Source organism: Phocoena phocoena, chromosome 21 (genome assembly GCF_963924675.1).
Source record: "Phocoena phocoena chromosome 21, mPhoPho1.1, whole genome shotgun sequence".
Lineage (NCBI taxonomy): Eukaryota > Metazoa > Chordata > Mammalia > Artiodactyla > Phocoenidae > Phocoena > Phocoena phocoena.
This window is the reverse complement of record NC_089239.1, coordinates 4013986-4031161: the sequence shown is the minus strand read 5'-3', so window position 1 is coordinate 4031161 and position 17176 is coordinate 4013986. Positions and strand designations below refer to the sequence as shown.

Sequence of the window (17176 nt, the reverse complement as noted above, 5' to 3'; positions counted from 1 at the left end):
CCATGGCGGCTGAACCCTCATTATTTCCTAAGCGCATCACCAGGAGGTTCAAAGTCTGTCTGCAAACCAGACTGCCTCTTTGTTTCTCTCGCCTCCTTGAACTGGAGTTGGAGCCCTGGACCTTGCAGGGTCCTTTACTGCCCCTCAGCAGTGTGTGTCCTGGCGTTGTGATCTGGAGCCGACAGGATGGAATCACAGCAGCTCATGCAGTTATGATCACAGACACAGTGGCATGGGCACAGACACAGACATGGACAGGTTGGAGCCGCCCGCCAGGGCAGGGATTTACGGATGGAAATTTCCTGTTTTAGTCAAGCTCTGATTGTTATGAAAACCAGGGATGGATTAGTGAGATCTTGGATTGCTTAGAGTGAAATGCACTTGTGAGAATGGACCACAGGGAACAGAAAGTGTTTCATACCCATTATAGTTATATGAGCAGTTCCTGGAAAGCAAAGAAGAGCCAAGTTTAAGGATGGATAGGATTGAAGTCACTTAAATTAAGAGGCATATCATCAAAGGGGATACAGGAGAGCTTTCATCGCCTAGTTGACAAAACTACATGACCCCTGGGTTACTGATATGCAAGGGGCCAGAGAGAAATCTGACCCAGCCCCACCCTTTTTTTTATCACGATCTTTCTCTTCCAAGTTAAGTGGGAAGACAGGCTTGCCTGGGGCAGGAAAAATGCCATAAGTACCGGTGGCCACAGAAGTTGAAACTATAGTCATTTCATAATGACTGACTGTCGACCCAGCGGGTGGTTAGAAGAGCAGCTTATGAAAAGCAATTCTTCCAGATTTTAAATGAAACAAGCTTTGTTCAAAGCACAAGGAACACACCAAGTGGAATTTTATGACAGTTCCTTACAGCTCTGAGAGTTGACTGAGTTGAATCACAGTCCTTGTATGATATAGGCAGACACACACGTATTTGTGAAACTTTGTGGGATTTTATATTTTAATGCCTGCGATGTAGATTTCCTTCTTCTAAAATCACATTAAAGGGGTCTTTTGGATAATGGACAGCATCTTTAGAGCGTGGTTCTGTCCAGCTCCGACTAGGTCGGCAGAGGTGGGCATGCTGTCAGGTGCCCCGGGGCGGCAGCAGGGGGTCCCCCCCACCCGGAGTGTTCAGAGCCCCGACCACCCCTTTCAGCCTGACTTGACCCGGACGCGGTGTTGATCCCAGCCTGTACCTTCATCTTCAGAGACGTCCAGGATCTCATCCACCGTCTCGGGGAAGCTCATCCGGTGCTTGTCGCTGACCAACTAAAAGGAGAAAAAGCAAAGACTTCAACCCAAACACAGCAGTGGGCCCTTTCACCCATTCAGCAGTTACCTGGTTATGAGTGTGGAGACAGGAAGGAGACGGCAAAGGATGTTTGTCCCAAATGAAGAAAATGGCAGCTAAGAGGGTCTCTGGGGTCTGGCAGGAACCGCAGAGGGATGAACGGAACCCCAGCTTCCCGGCGCCTGGTACCTGCCCCCAGTCCCATCCAGGGCTGCCCGCTCCGGTCTGGTGGCGGCCCCTACTCCTCCGGCCGCTAGGTGGCAGTAAAGACCCGCCTGATGAAGGAGGAGGCCCGCCCCCCGTGCCCCGTCCCCAATTCTTTTGGCTCTGAGCTTCCCGCGGGAATCCTAGGACACCTAGGCTCCCTTTCCCGGGGTACCCCAAGGGGCGCCCTGCGGCCAGGCTGTGTGTGTCCGGGGTAGGGGTGCAGGGGAGGAGCAGACGTACCGCGACACTGGTTTCATCGGTGACAACCTTGAGCACGTCTGTTACAGAAATGTAGCCCAAGCGCTTGGCTATGGCCAGAGGTGTGGTTCCATTCTGGGGAGAACAGTAGAGGGAGGGCGAGGTCAGACCGAGCTCACGCCCCAATCGTTCATACCCAGAGCAAGACCCCTGCACACGCGTAGGCCCAGATGTGTGTCGCCGACGCCCGCAGCGACGCTGCAGGGTGAGAGGAGGCCACGGTGCGCGAGCCTTGAATGGGAGCAGGGGAGATCTTACCACCAAAGTCAAGGGTGGCCAAGAAGAGAGCCAGAGGGAAGGTCAGGGTCAGGGGGGCACCAGATGCAGTTGTAGGAATAGGAGGGCACCGGGCAGTACTGCCCACGGCTCCCAAGGCTGGTTCTTTGGGTGTCAGTTACTGAGCATTCAAATAGTCAAAGTAATCCACATACTTCAGTGAACTCTTCTCAGGCCAATCAGAAATCACGAGTCACCAGAAACAGGGGAGGGGCCTATTTCTACTCTGATTTTAAAAGGCAGAGCTAAGTGACACTAAACGGATACTGAGGCTTTCTCTTCTTCTAAGTTCTCTGGTCCCAGGGTGTGCCCCGCTCCGATTCAGCCTCATCCACAGTTACACGGTTTCAGCAACCGCACCTACAATCAAAGGCCTGCATGCTTGCTGAGCTGGAAGCGGCCGCGGCGATAACCTAGTAAAGCTGACAATCGCGTTATCCAGGGCAGGAAGTTCACCCTGAACTGTGACCACGGACATGGCTGAAGACCCCGAGGCCCCCAAACCTCACACACCACTCAAGACATTTGGCTTTGTTCACTCCCACAGATTTCAGAAAGGGTTTTGACAATATTTTAAAAAACATAAAAAGGGGGGAGGGGAAACAGTGCTACCAGGATAACCTTCTGTCTTCCAGAAGGAGGAACTAATCCCAACAGCCCACGCCCTGGGGAGCCCCAGGCCCCAGACGCACAGGAGAATGACCCGAGCTTCCCTGGTGAAGGGATATCGCATGGGGCTGCCCGTGAGAGCAGGTCTCTGAAATCAGGAACCGGGCGGGTACTTACCGAGCTGACCTCGTTTGGGGAAGCACCATTCTTGAGAAGCAGTGTCACGATGTCTGTATGGCCTTGTTGAGCTGCCTGGTGCAGGGGACTGTATCCGAGCTGTAAAGCAGGCAGACGTTTGGCAGGATGAGCTAGCTACGAGAGAAAGCACTGCCCACCTGCCACAGAGCGAGTGCGTCTTCTGTGTGCACCGTAGAAAGGCATTTTCCCCATTTCCTCCTCCAGCGTCAAAGCTGAAAGTTGTGGTGGGGCCCCAAGTGCGCCCGGAGTGACCCTGGCTGCATCTGAACTTGGCACTGCTCTCAGGCATCCCAGTACCTTAGTCTTGGCATTGACGTCCGCCTGGTGCTGTAGCAGGAACTTCACCAGCCTGATATTTCCATAATGGCTCGCCACGTGGAGTGGAGTGTAACCCATCTGGAAAGCAAGAGAGGAGACAGGGTGACCAGCAAGGCTTCGGGGGACACCACGAGCCATTCTGAGCTGGACGGGAATGAAAGTCTCACGACAGCGGTGACTGAAAGAGAGGATGGACGAGGAGGCCCTTTGCAAGGTCGGCAGTGGGGCACCACGGGCCTGGGAGGGACAGGGCTCGGTGTCAGTCAAGTGCAGTGTGAGATGACTAGGAGAGACCCAAGTGGAGAGGTTAAGTAGGTGACTGGAGACCCGACACTGAGCCCGGGGAAGAGGGCAAGGCAAGGAGGCACCTGAGGGGAGTTGAAAGTCTTGGAGGTGAGAGAGGTCCCCCAGGATAAGTGTGGAGAGAAAAAGTGGGGCCCATGGACTGAGGCAGTACTTACAGGGAGGTCAGAAAAGAGGACGGGGAGGGAGCAGCAAAGAGGAGGGAGGAAAGCCAGGAGAGGCCCGTGTTACAGAAGCCAAAAGGGGTCACCCCCAGAAGGAGGGAGCCGCCAGCAGACCCCGGGGGGGTAGCAGACTCAGACGAGCACAGACAGCAGTGCAGAGATCACTGCCGACCCAGACAAGACCTGCCTTGCACACCTATTTCCACTAGAAAGCTGAAATCCCACTGAAAACCTCCCCAAAAAGCTGTCTAGGTTACAGAGTTGTACCGTAATGGAACTTATAGGAACTGGCCATGGCTAGATATCGGTGGCTTTGGGCATTTATTCATTTGACTTTTGTCTGCAGAGGAGGTAATTGTCAAGAAAGCCATTCTGCTGACTATTTTAATGCTCCCTCCAAACGCCAACAAGCCAAGGCTCTCTGGGCTCCTAAGTGTCCCTGGGGAGCCCGGTCCCAGAGATGATCTGGACCCAGACCCTGCAGGCTGGACCTGGAGCGATGGGATGGCTTTGGGACCCCCAAGTTCTAACCCACAACATAAGATCTCTCAGGGCAGGACCCCAAAAGACTAAACCAGGCCCACAAAAGAAGCCTCAAAGATCCAGAACATTCTTGAGTTTAAAGCAGGTTCCTTTTGAAGCTATAGGCAGCTGGGGATAAAATATGTCCCTGGATTTTTCTCAGGGAGGCTTCAACGTCACACTGCTGCCCGATGTGCTTGAGGAACACTGGAAGGGGCTGGAGCTACAGGGGCGTCACTCTGTCCCTTCCTTTGAATACAGTTGCCTTTTGGTGAAAAGGAACAAAATGCCACTTCTTCTAGGAAGCCTCTTCCTTCCACCAAATGGAAACACCCTCTCCTCCCTCTGTGCTCCATGGGTTCACGAGAAGCCCCCTTGCACCACATATCACACCGGCTGTCCCTTCCTGCCTCTTATGTCATCTGCAGATGCCTTGAGGCTCACTGCACTGTGCGCTGGGCACTGGGTCATCCTCCACCCAACCCCCACCCCCGGAGCTCCCTGCACACACAGAGGCTCAAAGAATGCTGACCTGCTTTAAGCCAAATGCCGGAGTAGAAGGGGCGGAATTTTCCAGCGCATCCTGACATTTTGATACCTTGCTCATGTAAGACAGGGCTTGGAATCATGATTAAACTTCTTTTCACTACAGAGGATCAAAGGTCTAGCCAACTTTTTAGACTCCCCACTGGAAAGTGAGCCCATTGGCATGGGGTCCTCAAACTCCACTGCCGCCCCTAGGAAGTGGCAGACAGGAATGGGCCACTGGGTCCTCGGGGTATCAAGTATCCTCAGATGGACCAGTGACGGAGGCCGGAGTGGGGAGGCCTGTGGGTGCAGGGGGAAGAGGGGAGTCCCCGTGGACAGAGTGCCGGCTGCTGGCCTTACCCGGGTGGTGGCATCCACCGTGACACCATGTTTGATCAGCACGTCTGCCACTTGAACGTGACCTTCTTGTGCGACCAGATGAAGGGGAGTGAGTCCACTCTGGAAAGGAAAAGCAGTTCATCAGCTTGGAGCCAGGAAAGAATTCCAGGCGACACTGAAAGAGCACTGAGGTTTGCGAGTCGAACTTGGCTTTGCACGCTCCAACCAGTTGTTTGACCTTAGACAAGCTCTTCTAGCCCCCCCCCACCCCCATCCTTAACTAAAATATGAGGTGGTTAGACTGAATCAGAGGTCAGCAACAGTTTCTGTTAAGGGCCAGATGGTCAATATTTTAGGCTTGTGTCTCTCTTGCAACTACCCAGCCCCGTCAGTTATAGTGAGAAAGCAGCTATGCCAACACGTAAATGAATGGGCATGACTGGGTTCCAATAAAACTTTATTTGTACAAACAAGTGGTGGGCCAGATTTGGACCCCAGGCCGTAGTTTGCTGATCTCTGAACTATGTGAACTTTATGATCCTTTCCAGTGGTGACATTTCCTATTTCCATGACTTGAGATGAGCTTCAAAGCCTTGGTTTGCTTATCGAGAAAATCGGGATTATAACTGACGAATCTCAAGGGCAAAGGAGGGCTCACTTGAGAAAACAGACGAAAATGCATTGTAAACCACGACGTGACATTTAAACGCAGCCTGTGATCAGCACATCCCAGCCAGTAAACAGGGTGGAGGATCCTGCTGGGACCGAAACCCCCAGATTCTTGGAGTTTTCATCACAGCTTTCTCACGAGGATGGTGATGCTCCAGCGATCTTGACTGACACGTGCGCATTCACGCAAAAATGCCAGGAAAGGCTTCCCTCCCCCGGAGCCCGCTCAATACGCCTTACTAACCGTGGGGCAAACAGGGCTGCAGCTCCTCTGTCATCGGAGCCAGTAGGCAGGGCCTGCCCCCTCTCCAGAGACTCCACTCGCCCTCCCCTGCCGTCTGCGCTTCCCCCCAGGCTGATGGGAGGCCCAGTGGTGCGCCTGCCTAGCTGAAGCCTTCGCAGGCAGGTGGGGCTGCCCACATAAGAACAGGTCCTGGGTCGGTCACAAGCGTCCGGGTGCCTTGCCTGATCCTTGGGATAACACAGTAACCTGACTGGTGAGTGTGGATGTGGATGAGTGGGGATGTCTCAGGGCAGGGCACCCCCATTCTCCTCCTGGCTCATTTAAATGGCACCAGCAAGGAACCAAGAGTCCTGTCCAACATAATGGTCCTGCCCTAACAGTTCCCTCCTGGGGGTCACCTGTCCAAAGCTGTCCAGATAGAGCCAATGGATCCACACGCTTTTAAGAAATCTTAGGTTACCCTCAAAATGCTTGCCTTTCTGAAACTGTATTATGTTCATTTGTCGTCTAAAGAAGTGACTCTTCATATCGTATGATTCCATTTGTACGAAAGGTCCAGAACAGGCAAATTCATAGTGACAGAGAGTAGATTAGTTGCCAGGGGATGGGGGTTTGAGGGAAATGGGCTGTGGCTGCTAATGGGTCTGAGACTTCCTTTGGGGGTGATGGAAAAGTTCTACAGTTAGACAGTGGTGGCGTTTGTCCAATTCTGCAAATATACCAAAAAAACCACCGAATAGTACAGTTCAAAAGAGCGAATTTTATGGTATGTGAATTATATTTCAATAAAATTGGTGTTTAACAAAAGAAGTGACTCTTAGTCTTTCTTGGGTCATGCGTTCTTTTGAGAAGCTGACGAAAACCATGAGGGTGTCCCCTGGGAAACAGCTCCCACGCCCATCCTCCCACATGCCAGGTACACCACATAGAGGGTTTCCTGCTCACACGTCAACAGTCCCTGGACTGAGACTCCATTGAAGGGACAGGTTGGCACTGAAAACAATATCTTCCTCACAGAAAAAGAATATTTAGTCCCAGCTTACTTAGTACATTCCTGAATGTAGACACTGGCCTATACTTGGGAAACCATGCAATGGATTTCAGTAGCGATCTTTTTGTAGATTCTTGAGTCAACCTCTCTAGAAAGGACCAGCCAAAGCTTTGGCATCAGGTAGGCTGGGGGTCCTGCAATCTTGGAATAAGCAACCTTTCTGAACTTGTTTATTCATTTACAAAACTGAGATAAAACCTACACAGGGGGACTTCCCTGGTGGTCCAGTGGTTAGGAATCCACCTTCCAGTGCAGGGGACGCGGGTTTGAGCCCTGGTTGGGGATCTAAGATCCCACATGTCACGGGGCAACTAAAGCCCGCGAGCCGCAACTACTGAGCCCATGCGCCACAACTAGAGAGAAGCCCACACACTGCAACGAACACACACACACACACACACACACACGCACGTGCGCATCACCTGATTCAGAACCGGGGCACACAGCAGGTGCTTGATCCTGAGATGCAGTGTGTCGTCAGCTGACCCCCCAATGTGATTGAGTCTGTAGGGATATTTGCAGACACGTGTTTACCTTGTTGCCCAGGTTGCCGTTGGCCTGTTTGGAGAGCAGGAGAGCCACCATGTCCGCGTGACCCTCCTGGGCCGCCAGGTGGAGGGGTGTCACGCCTTGCACGGACTCTGCGTTCGCCGAGCCCCCGTACTGCAGCAGGTTGTGGGCCACCTCCATCTGGTTCTGCTTGGCAGCGATGTGCAGAGGGGTGTAGCCGTTCTGAAACAGAAGGGGCCACCGGAGCCTGGTTACAGGAGTGCTGAGTTGACAAGCTTAGCACATGCCTTATGTTTTAGATCCTCTGAGGAGGGGCCAGGAGGCCTGGTTCAGGGCTGGTGTCACCTGGGAGGGCCGTTTCAGTAAACAAACCAACCAACCGAGTCCATTTGGTTTGGAGAGGCTCCCAGAGCCAGCAAATGCCCTACCCGTTCTCTCCATCTATCTTCTGTGCACAAGGTGCTCTGTCCCCAACAGATGCTAGGATTCAGCCAGGCAGCAGGCCTATAGAACACCCAGCAAGCTAGGCACACAAGTAAATGAAAGGCTTCCATGTCCTCTTTCCTACAGTAAGAAACATGCCCCCCAAAGCCAGTTCATAGAGGAAAAGGAACAGAGCCCTTCTCTCCTCGTGATGTTGGGCCAAGAGCTCCCCCTGGGCCTGGTGGCTTCAGGCAGGTGGCGTTAAGAGTACATGTCCCCAGCAAGGGACCTGGGGCTGTGGAGTCAGTCCTTGGTCCACTTTAACCGGCCATGTGACTAGGGGCAAGATGGTCAACTAGACTTCCTTTCGTATTTTTTAAGCCATTGTAAGAGGACAGTAACATCTACCTTGTTCTTAAAGTTGTTGAATGGGATCACATATGATAATATATGTGAAGGTGCTTTCCAAAATTGAGATATAAAATTAATAAAACCTTTGTATGGTTTTGCAGTGCCCTGGTTCACAAATCTGTTAAGTCCGTTATGAGATGAGGAGATTGGTCCCACAGTAAATCAGCTACGTCACTGTGCACTCTCTATGCAGCTGGCTTTCCTTTCCCCTTTGTCTTGGGAGGAAGACTTTCTCAATGAAGGAAGCAGTGCATGGGAGCAAACTCCATACCCCACTGCAGGCAGCCTACTTTGATTATCACTGTTGGAAACCACTTCCACCTACATTACCCTTTTTGAGCTTCACTGCAACCCACGTACAGCAAGTAAGACAGGCATTTTTATTACTACCCTGCTTTCTGGATAAAGAAGCCAGTTCTCGGAGAGGTTAAACGCCTTTTCTAGTGTCACATAGTAAGTGAAACAACAGAGAACCCAAGTCTGGTCTTGTGACTCCAGATTCCAGGTTCTTTCAACTGGAGCAAGATTCCACTTGGAATCTCCGTAAAATGCAGATTCTGACTCAGACGGTATAGGGAGGCCCTGGACTCTGCATTTCCAGCAAGCATATAGGTAAGGCTGATGTTGTCGGCCACAAAGCATTCAGGGCTAAGGGGGATGCCAGGCCTGAGGACCCCTGTGCCGGACCCAGGAGTTTCCAAGCATATGCCCACCCAGTCCCAGAGCAGATGGCATAAGGCATATGGTCTCCTGCCACGGCCAGCATCCTTCTGGCCATCCCACAGAACTGAATCTCCTTTGCCAGCCACTGCCTTATTGTGGAAACCAACATTTCTGATTCTGCCAGGATCCACTGATCAGGGAAAAGAAACAGAAAAAAAGGGGCCGACCAATACAGTAAAATCCCAGTTTAAAGCACTGGGGGACAGGGTGAGATCCGTCTGTCTGCAAAGTAGATTTTGGGGAAAGGAAAGTTGTCATCTACCCAAAGAATGAATTGAATAATAAAAATCATTCTCTCTGAGTAATTATGTAAGATGATTCATCCTACTGTTCCTCCTTTTAAATTTGATTATGTTATGAGAAAACATTAAATTCTTTGTAGGTTGTGTCCCCCTGACAAGATTGGCATTTTGACTGTAATAAAATTAATTAAGCAAAATGAGTTTTGTACTGTATCAAAAGGGAGCAAAGAAAAGAGGTGTGGTTCAGTGGATCAGGCCTGAGATTTGGAGTCATCCCCAAATGGAGATCCTTCTCTCTGAGTATCAGAGAATCTTCCAACTCCAGAGCCCAGGTCTTTTAGCTGGAGCTGTGCTTCTCAAACTTGAATGTGTATGAAATCACTTGGGATCGTGGCAAAGTGCAGATTCTGACTGGGGGGCCCCAGATTCTGCATTCGTAACAAGCTCCCAAGTCAGGATGAAATGGGGTGAGGCTGCTGCTCACCTAGGGTGCCGACTGCAGCTTGCCTTCCATTCCCTGCACGGAAGCAAGGACTATTAGGGCATCTTTTACTGAACAAAGGACAGGAACTTGAGTACTTATCACGTTAGCATTATCAGGAGTCCAGGCCCCTTGGGCAATGGAGGATGTCCGCACTGGAAGAACGGCATCCCGTCCAGGTCAGGCTGCCAGGTGACCCGCAGTTAAAACCAAGACACAAGAACGACCATCAGTCTCAGATCAGGGACCAACCCCTGTGAGCTTTCTCCAAGCTGGGACTACAGGGAATGAATGACCTTCTGTAGGTGACAAGGACGAGGGGCAGGGAGGCAGGAGAGTCAGGGTGGTGGTGGGGGGAAGATTCAGGAACAGTGTGAGCCAGTAAAAGGCTCCTCTTTCCCAAGGAAATGAGCTCGTCCAGAGGAATGTGCACACTAGAGAGAGATCTGCCTAAACATTAAAACAACATTAGCATCAAAATTAGAAAGGGGTGGGTTTGGTTTGGGTGCAGAGAGACTTGGATGTGAGATTCTACAAAATTGCCAGACTGCTTTGGAAACTATTTTTTGCCATGGAAACAAAACCCATCTGTGCAGGGTTTGTGCTTGGATAAAGCTCCCTTTAAATACCATGAGCCTGGTTCTGATTTCTTTTATATAAGGAGCGGTGTGAGTCCAGCGTTTTATTTTTAGAAGCAGGAGTAAGTCATGTCCCAGCAGGGCTGCACGCTGTCTACACAGTGATGTGGGCTCTGCTACAACAGCGCGGGACCAGAGCCCAAGGAGAAGAGGTGTCTGGGAGATGCTGCGTCTGCAGGAAAGTGAGGCTGTAAAATTCAGATGAGCATCCATTCTGAGAGGGGAACTGAAGCCCCGCCCTGACTTTCCCTGCGCCCCCATGGACGTCAGCAGGTGTCGGCTGGAATCACACTCTGACCCACCCATGGCTCCCTCCTGCCACAGGGCTGAGCACTGTGGTACGCTCAGGGACCGCGATGTCCTTTGCACCCGAGCCCTGCCCCCTCTCCTCGCCCCTCATCTGCGTGGCCACCAGCCCCCTCGGCCCCCCTCCCCTCACAGACCCTGCACACCTTCTCACCCACAGGAGACGGCCTGTCCCCCCAAAATGATCCTCGCACCCAGCTTTATCCCTGTACCTCGTACAGCGCCTTCTCAGTCCACTCTTACATAAGCCCCATCCACTCTCTACACTCCGGGTCCCTCAGGGGCGATGCACCACCCATGGCTCTGAGCATCTCAGGGGCTGGTGTGAGGGTGCACGCCGGCCACACCTCGATGTGTAACGTGTGTACAGAAACGGCACCATCTCAGAGCCGGAACTCCAGAGAGAAACAGATTTGGGGGGAGACTCCGCATTCAAGACTGGTTCCTCGCTCCAAGGTTCTGGTGAGTTCACCCCCAGCCCTGAATATTCTCCAGGTGTGGCCCTGGTCCCGGAATCCACGAGCACACTGTACATGCTGACCTCTGACACCAGTTTGGGGTACACATTAGTTGTGTAAAACGAGCTCCACATCTGCGAGGTGACCTGTGGCTGAGAAGTGTTCCCCACTTCCCGGTCCGCTCCGGTTCCCAGTCAGCAGCCATCGCACTGCAGGTAATCGGGCTGCACCTGAGGGGTGGCGGCCGGCTGCTGTCCCGGGGTGGGGACAGGGTGGGGACAGGGTGGGGACGGGGTGGGGGCCAGGAGGCTTACCCAGGCCAGGCTGTGCGGGGAGCTGCCCCGGGGCAGCAGCAGCTTGACAATGTCCAGGTGGTTGTGGTGCACGGCCACATGCAGGGGCGTCAGGCCATTCTGCAGGGAGATGGGCAGGGGACAGCCTTCACTCAGGGGACATCCCACTGGCCATGCCTGTGGCTCCAGGCAGCGCCACATGGGGATCCGTTTCACTTCTGTTACACAGGAAATCTGCTTGAGACCATTTCAGAGCCAGTCTGGAGCTGAAGTCACTAAAGAACACACCAGCCGGACCTGGGCCACCTCCGCATTCCTGGGGTCACCTCCTCAGTCCTGGCGTCACTGCCTCATTCCTGGGGGGGTCACCTCCTCAGTCCTGGGGTCACTGCCTCATTCCTGGGGTCACTGCCTCAGTCCTGGGGTCACCGCCTCATTCCTGGGGTCACTGCCTCAGTCCTGGGGGGTCACCGCCTCAGTCCTGGGGTCACCTCCTCAGTGCTGGGGCCACCTCCTCAGGCCTGGGGCCACTCCCTCAGTCCTGGGGTCACCTCCTCAGTCCTGGGGGTCACCTCCTCAGTCCTGGGGTCACCGCCTCATTCCTGGGGTCATCTCCTCAGTCCTGGGGCCACCTCCTCAGTCCTGGGGTCACCGCCTCATTCCTGGGGTCACCTCCTCTGTCCTGGGGCCACCTCCTCAGTCCTGGGGGGCCACCTCCTCAGTCCTGGGGGTCACCTCCTCAGCCCTGGGGTCACCACCTCTTCCTGGGGTCACCTCCTCAGTCCTGGGGTCACCTCCTCATTCCTGGGGGGCCACCTCCTCAGTCCTGGGGGTCACCTCCTCAGTCCTGGGGTCACCTCCTCAGTCCTGGGGGGCCACCGCCTCAGTCCTGGGGGTCACCTCCTCAGTCCTGGGATCACTGCCTCATTCCTGGGGTCACCTCCTCAGTCCTGGGGGTCACCTCCTCAGTCCAGGGGCCACCTCCTCAGTCCTGGGGGTCACCTCCTCAGTCCTCGGGCCACCTCCTCAGTCCTGGGGTCACTGCCTCATTCCTGGGGACACCTCCTCAGGCCTGGAGTCACCTCCTCAGTCCTGGGGTCACCTCCTCAGTCCTGGGGGTCACCTCCTCTGTCCTGGGGCCACCTCCTCAGTCCTGGGGGTCACCTCCTCAGTCCTGGGGTCACCTCCTCATTCCTGGGGGTCACCTCCTCAGTCCTGGGGCCACCTTCTCAGTCCTGGGGTCACTGTCTCATTCCTGGAGTCACCTCCTCAGTCCTGGGGTCACCTCCTCAGTCCTGGGGGTCACCTCCTCTGTCCTGGGGCCACCTCCTCAGTCCTGGGGTCACCTCCTCAGTCCTGGGGTCACCGCCTCAATCCTGGGGTCACCTCCTCAGTCCTGGGGCCACCTCGTCAGTCCTGGGGTCACCTCCTCAGTCCTGGGGGTCACCTCCTCTGTCCTGGGGCCACCTCCTCAGTCCTGGGGGTCACCTCCTCAGTCCTGGGGTCACCTCCTCATTCCTGGGGGTCACCTCCTCAGTCCTGGGGCCACCTTCTCAGTCCTGGGGTCACTGTCTCATTCCTGGAGTCACCTCCTCAGTCCTGGGGTCACCTCCTCAGTCCTGGGGGTCACCTCCTCTGTCCTGGGGCCACCTCCTCAGTCCTGGGGTCACCTCCTCAGTCCTGGGGTCACCTCCTCATTCCTGGGGTCACCTCCTCTGTCCTGGGGCCACCTCCTCAGTCCTGGGGGGCCACCTCCTCAGTCCTGGGGGTCACCTCCTCAGTCCTGGGGTCACCGCCTCATTCCTGGGGTCACCTCCTCAGTCCTGGGGTCACCTCCTCATTCCTGGGGGGCCACCTCCTCAGTCCTGGGGGTCACCTCCTCAGTCCTGGGGTCAACTCCTCAGTCCTGGGGGGCCACCTCCTCAGTCCTGGGGGTCACCTCCTCAGTCCTAGGGTCACTGCCTCATTCCTGGGGTCACCTCCTCAGTCCTGGGGGTCACCTCCTCAGTCCTGGGGTCACTGCCTAATTCCTGGGGTCACCTCCTCAGTCCTGGGGGTCACCTCCTCAGTCCAGGGGCCACCTCCTCAGTCCTGGGGGTCACCTCCTCAGTCCTGGGGCCACCTCCTCTGTCCTGGGGCCACCTCCTCAGTCCTGGGGGGCCACCTCCTCAGTCCTGGGGGTCACCTCCTCAGTCCTGGGGTCACCGCCTCATTCCTGGGGTCACCTCCTCAGTCCTGGGGTCACCTCCTCATTCCTGGGGGGCCACCTCCTCAGTCCTGGGGGTCACCTCCTCAGTCCTGGGGTCACCTCCTCAGTCCTAGGGTCACTGCCTCATTCCTGGGGTCACCTCCTCAGTCCTGGGGGTCACCTCCTCAGTCCTGGGGTCACTGCCTCATTCCTGGGGTCACCTCCTCAGTCCTGGGGGTCACCTCCTCAGTCCAGGGGCCACCTCCTCAGTCCTGGGGGTCACCTCCTCAGTCCTGGGGTCACCTCCTCTGTCCTGGGGCCACCTCCTCAGTCCTGGGGGGCCACCTCCTCAGTCCTGGGGGTCACCTCCTCAGCCCTGGGGTCACCGCCTCATTCCTGGGGTCACCTCCTCAATCCTGGGGTCACCTCCTCATTCCTGGGGGGCCACCTCCTCAGTCCTGGGGGTCACCTCCTCAGTCCTGGGGTCACCTCCTCAGTCCTGGGTGGCCACCTCCTCAGTCCTGGGGGTCACCTCCTCAGTCCTGATCACTGCCTCATTCCTGGGGTCACCTCCTCAGTCCTGGGGGTCACCTCCTCAGTCCTGGGGTCACTGCCTCATTCCTGGGGTCACCTCCTCAGTCCTGGGGGTCACCTCCTCAGTCCAGGGGCCACCTCCTCAGTCCTGGGGGTCACCTCCTCAGTCCTGGGGTCACCTCCTCTGTCCTGGGGCCACCTCCTCAGTCCTGGGGGGCCACCTCCTCAGTCCTGGGGGTCACCTCCTCAGCCCTGGGGTCACCGCCTCATTCCTGGGGTCACCTCCTCAGTCCTGGGGTCACCTCCTCATTCCTGGGGGGCCACCTCCTCAGTCCTGGGGGTCACCTCCTCAGTCCTGGGGGTCACCTCCTCAGTCCTGGGGTCACCGCCTCATTCCTGGGGTCACCTCCTCAGTCCTGGGGCCACCTCGTCAGTCCTGGGGTCACCTCCTCAGTCCTGGGGGTCACCGCCTCATTCCTGGGGTCACCTCCACTGTCCTGGGGTCACTGCCTCATTCCTGGGGTCACCTCCTCTGTCCTGGGGCCACCTCCTCAGTCCTGGGGTCACCGCCTCATTCCTGGGGTCACCTCCTCTGTCCTGGGGCCACCTCCTCAGTCCTGGGGGGTCACTGCCTCAGTCCTGGGGTCACCGCCTCATTCCTGGGGTCATCTCCTCAGTCCTGGGGTCACCTCCTCAGTCCTGGGGTCACCTCCTCATTCCTGGGGTCACCTCCTCTGTCCTGGGGCCACCTCCTCAGTCCTGGGGGGCCACCTCCTCAGTCCTGGGGGTCACCTCCTCAGTCCTGGGGTCACCGCCTCATTCCTGGGGTCACCTCCTCAGTCCTGGGGTCACCTCCTCATTCCTGGGGGGCCACCTCCTCAGTCCTGGGGGTCACCTCCTCAGTCCTGGGGTCAACTCCTCAGTCCTGGGGGGCCACCTCCTCAGTCCTGGGGGTCACCTCCTCAGTCCTAGGGTCACTGCCTCATTCCTGGGGTCACCTCCTCAGTCCTGGGGGTCACCTCCTCAGTCCTGGGGTCACTGCCTCATTCCTGGGGTCACCTCCTCAGTCCTGGGGGTCACCTCCTCAGTCCAGGGGCCACCTCCTCAGTCCTGGGGGTCACCTCCTCAGTCCTGGGGCCACCTCCTCTGTCCTGGGGCCACCTCCTCAGTCCTGGGGGGCCACCTCCTCAGTCCTGGGGGTCACCTCCTCAGTCCTGGGGTCACCGCCTCATTCCTGGGGTCACCTCCTCAGTCCTGGGGTCACCTCCTCATTCCTGGGGGGCCACCTCCTCAGTCCTGGGGGTCACCTCCTCAGTCCTGGGGTCACCTCCTCAGTCCTGGGGGTCACCTCCTCAGTCCTGGGGTCACTGCCTCATTCCTGGGGTCACCTCCTCAGTCCTGGGGGTCACCTCCTCAGTCCAGGGGCCACCTCCTCAGTCCTGGGGGTCACCTCCTCAGTCCTGGGGTCACCTCCTCTGTCCTGGGGCCACCTCCTCAGTCCTGGGGGGCCACCTCCTCAGTCCTGGGGGTCACCTCCTCAGCCCTGGGGTCACCGCCTCATTCCTGGGGTCACCTCCTCAATCCTGGGGTCACCTCCTCATTCCTGGGGGGCCACCTCCTCAGTCCTGGGGGTCACCTCCTCAGTCCTGGGGTCACCTCCTCAGTCCTGGGTGGCCACCTCCTCAGTCCTGGGGGTCACCTCCTCAGTCCTGATCACTGCCTCATTCCTGGGGTCACCTCCTCAGTCCTGGGGGTCACCTCCTCAGTCCTGGGGTCACTGCCTCATTCCTGGGGTCACCTCCTCAGTCCTGGGGGTCACCTCCTCAGTCCAGGGGCCACCTCCTCAGTCCTGGGGGTCACCTCCTCAGTCCTGGGGTCACCTCCTCTGTCCTGGGGCCACCTCCTCAGTCCTGGGGGGCCACCTCCTCAGTCCTGGGGGTCACCTCCTCAGCCCTGGGGTCACCGCCTCATTCCTGGGGTCACCTCCTCAGTCCTGGGGTCACCTCCTCATTCCTGGGGGGCCACCTCCTCAGTCCTGGGGGTCACCTCCTCAGTCCTGGGGGTCACCTCCTCAGTCCTGGGGGTCACCTCCTCAGTCCTGGGGTCACCGCCTCATTCCTGGGGTCATCTCCTCAGTCCTGGGGCCACCTCCTCAGTCCTGGGGTCACCGCCTCATTCCTGGGGTCATCTCCTCAGTCCTGGGGTCACCTCCTCAGTCCTGGGGTCACCTCCTCAGTCCTGGGGGTCACCGCCTCATTCCTGGGGTCACCTCCTCTGTCCTGAGGCCACCTCCTCTGTCCTGGGGTCACCTCATCATTCCTGGGGGTCACCTCCTCTGTCCTGGGGCCACCTCCTCAGTCCTGGGGCCACCTCCTCAGTCCTGGGGTCACCGCCTCATTCCTGGGGCCACCTCCTCAGTCCTGGGGTCACTGACTCAGTCCTGGGGTCACCTCCTCAGTCCTGGGGTCACTGCTTCATTCCTGGGGTCACCTCCTCAGTCCTGGGGGTCACCTCCTCATTCCTGGGGTCACCTCCTCAGTCCTGGGGTCACCTCCTCTGTCCTGGCGCCACCTCCTCAGTCCTGGGGTCACCTCCTCATTCCTGGGGGGCCACCTCCTCAGTCCTGGGGCCACCTCCTCAGTCTTGGGGTCACTGCCTCAGTCCTGGGGTCACCTCCTCAGTCCTGGGGGTCACCTCCTCAGTCCTGGGACCACCTCCTCATTCCTGGGGGGTCACCTCCTCATTCCTGGGGGTCACCTCCTCAGTCCTGGGGCCACGTCCTCAGTCCTGGGGTCACTGCCTCAGTCCTGGGGTCACCGCCTCAGTCCTGGGGGTCACCTCCATTCCTGGGGGTCCTAGGGGCTGATGGGGCAGTGCAGCAGCCTCGCTCAGAGGGGCCACCGGGTCTTTGTAGAAGGGCAAGGCCTCTGTCAGAAAGATCTGTCTCCCCAGAGGCCATTCTTCCTGGACGGCTGCCCATTCGCAAGGGG

At 56.7% G+C, this 17176-nt stretch overlaps 1 protein-coding gene across 1 annotated transcript in view; it reads right to left on the bottom strand.

Annotated features, from left to right (window-relative positions):
- ANK1 (ankyrin 1) overlaps positions 1-17176 on the bottom strand; it is a 216887-nt gene that overhangs the window by 44603 nt on the left and 155108 nt on the right. The window contains exons 16-23 of the mRNA XM_065899924.1: positions 11486-11584; positions 7514-7711; positions 5037-5135; positions 3139-3237; positions 2821-2919; positions 1741-1833; positions 1199-1271; positions 422-445 (exon numbers count right to left, since the gene is read on the bottom strand). Coding sequence (XP_065755996.1) covers positions 422-445; positions 1199-1271; positions 1741-1833; positions 2821-2919; positions 3139-3237; positions 5037-5135; positions 7514-7711; positions 11486-11584 — 784 coding nt within the window. The remainder of the gene's footprint in view (positions 1-421; positions 446-1198; positions 1272-1740; positions 1834-2820; positions 2920-3138; positions 3238-5036; positions 5136-7513; positions 7712-11485; positions 11585-17176) is intronic.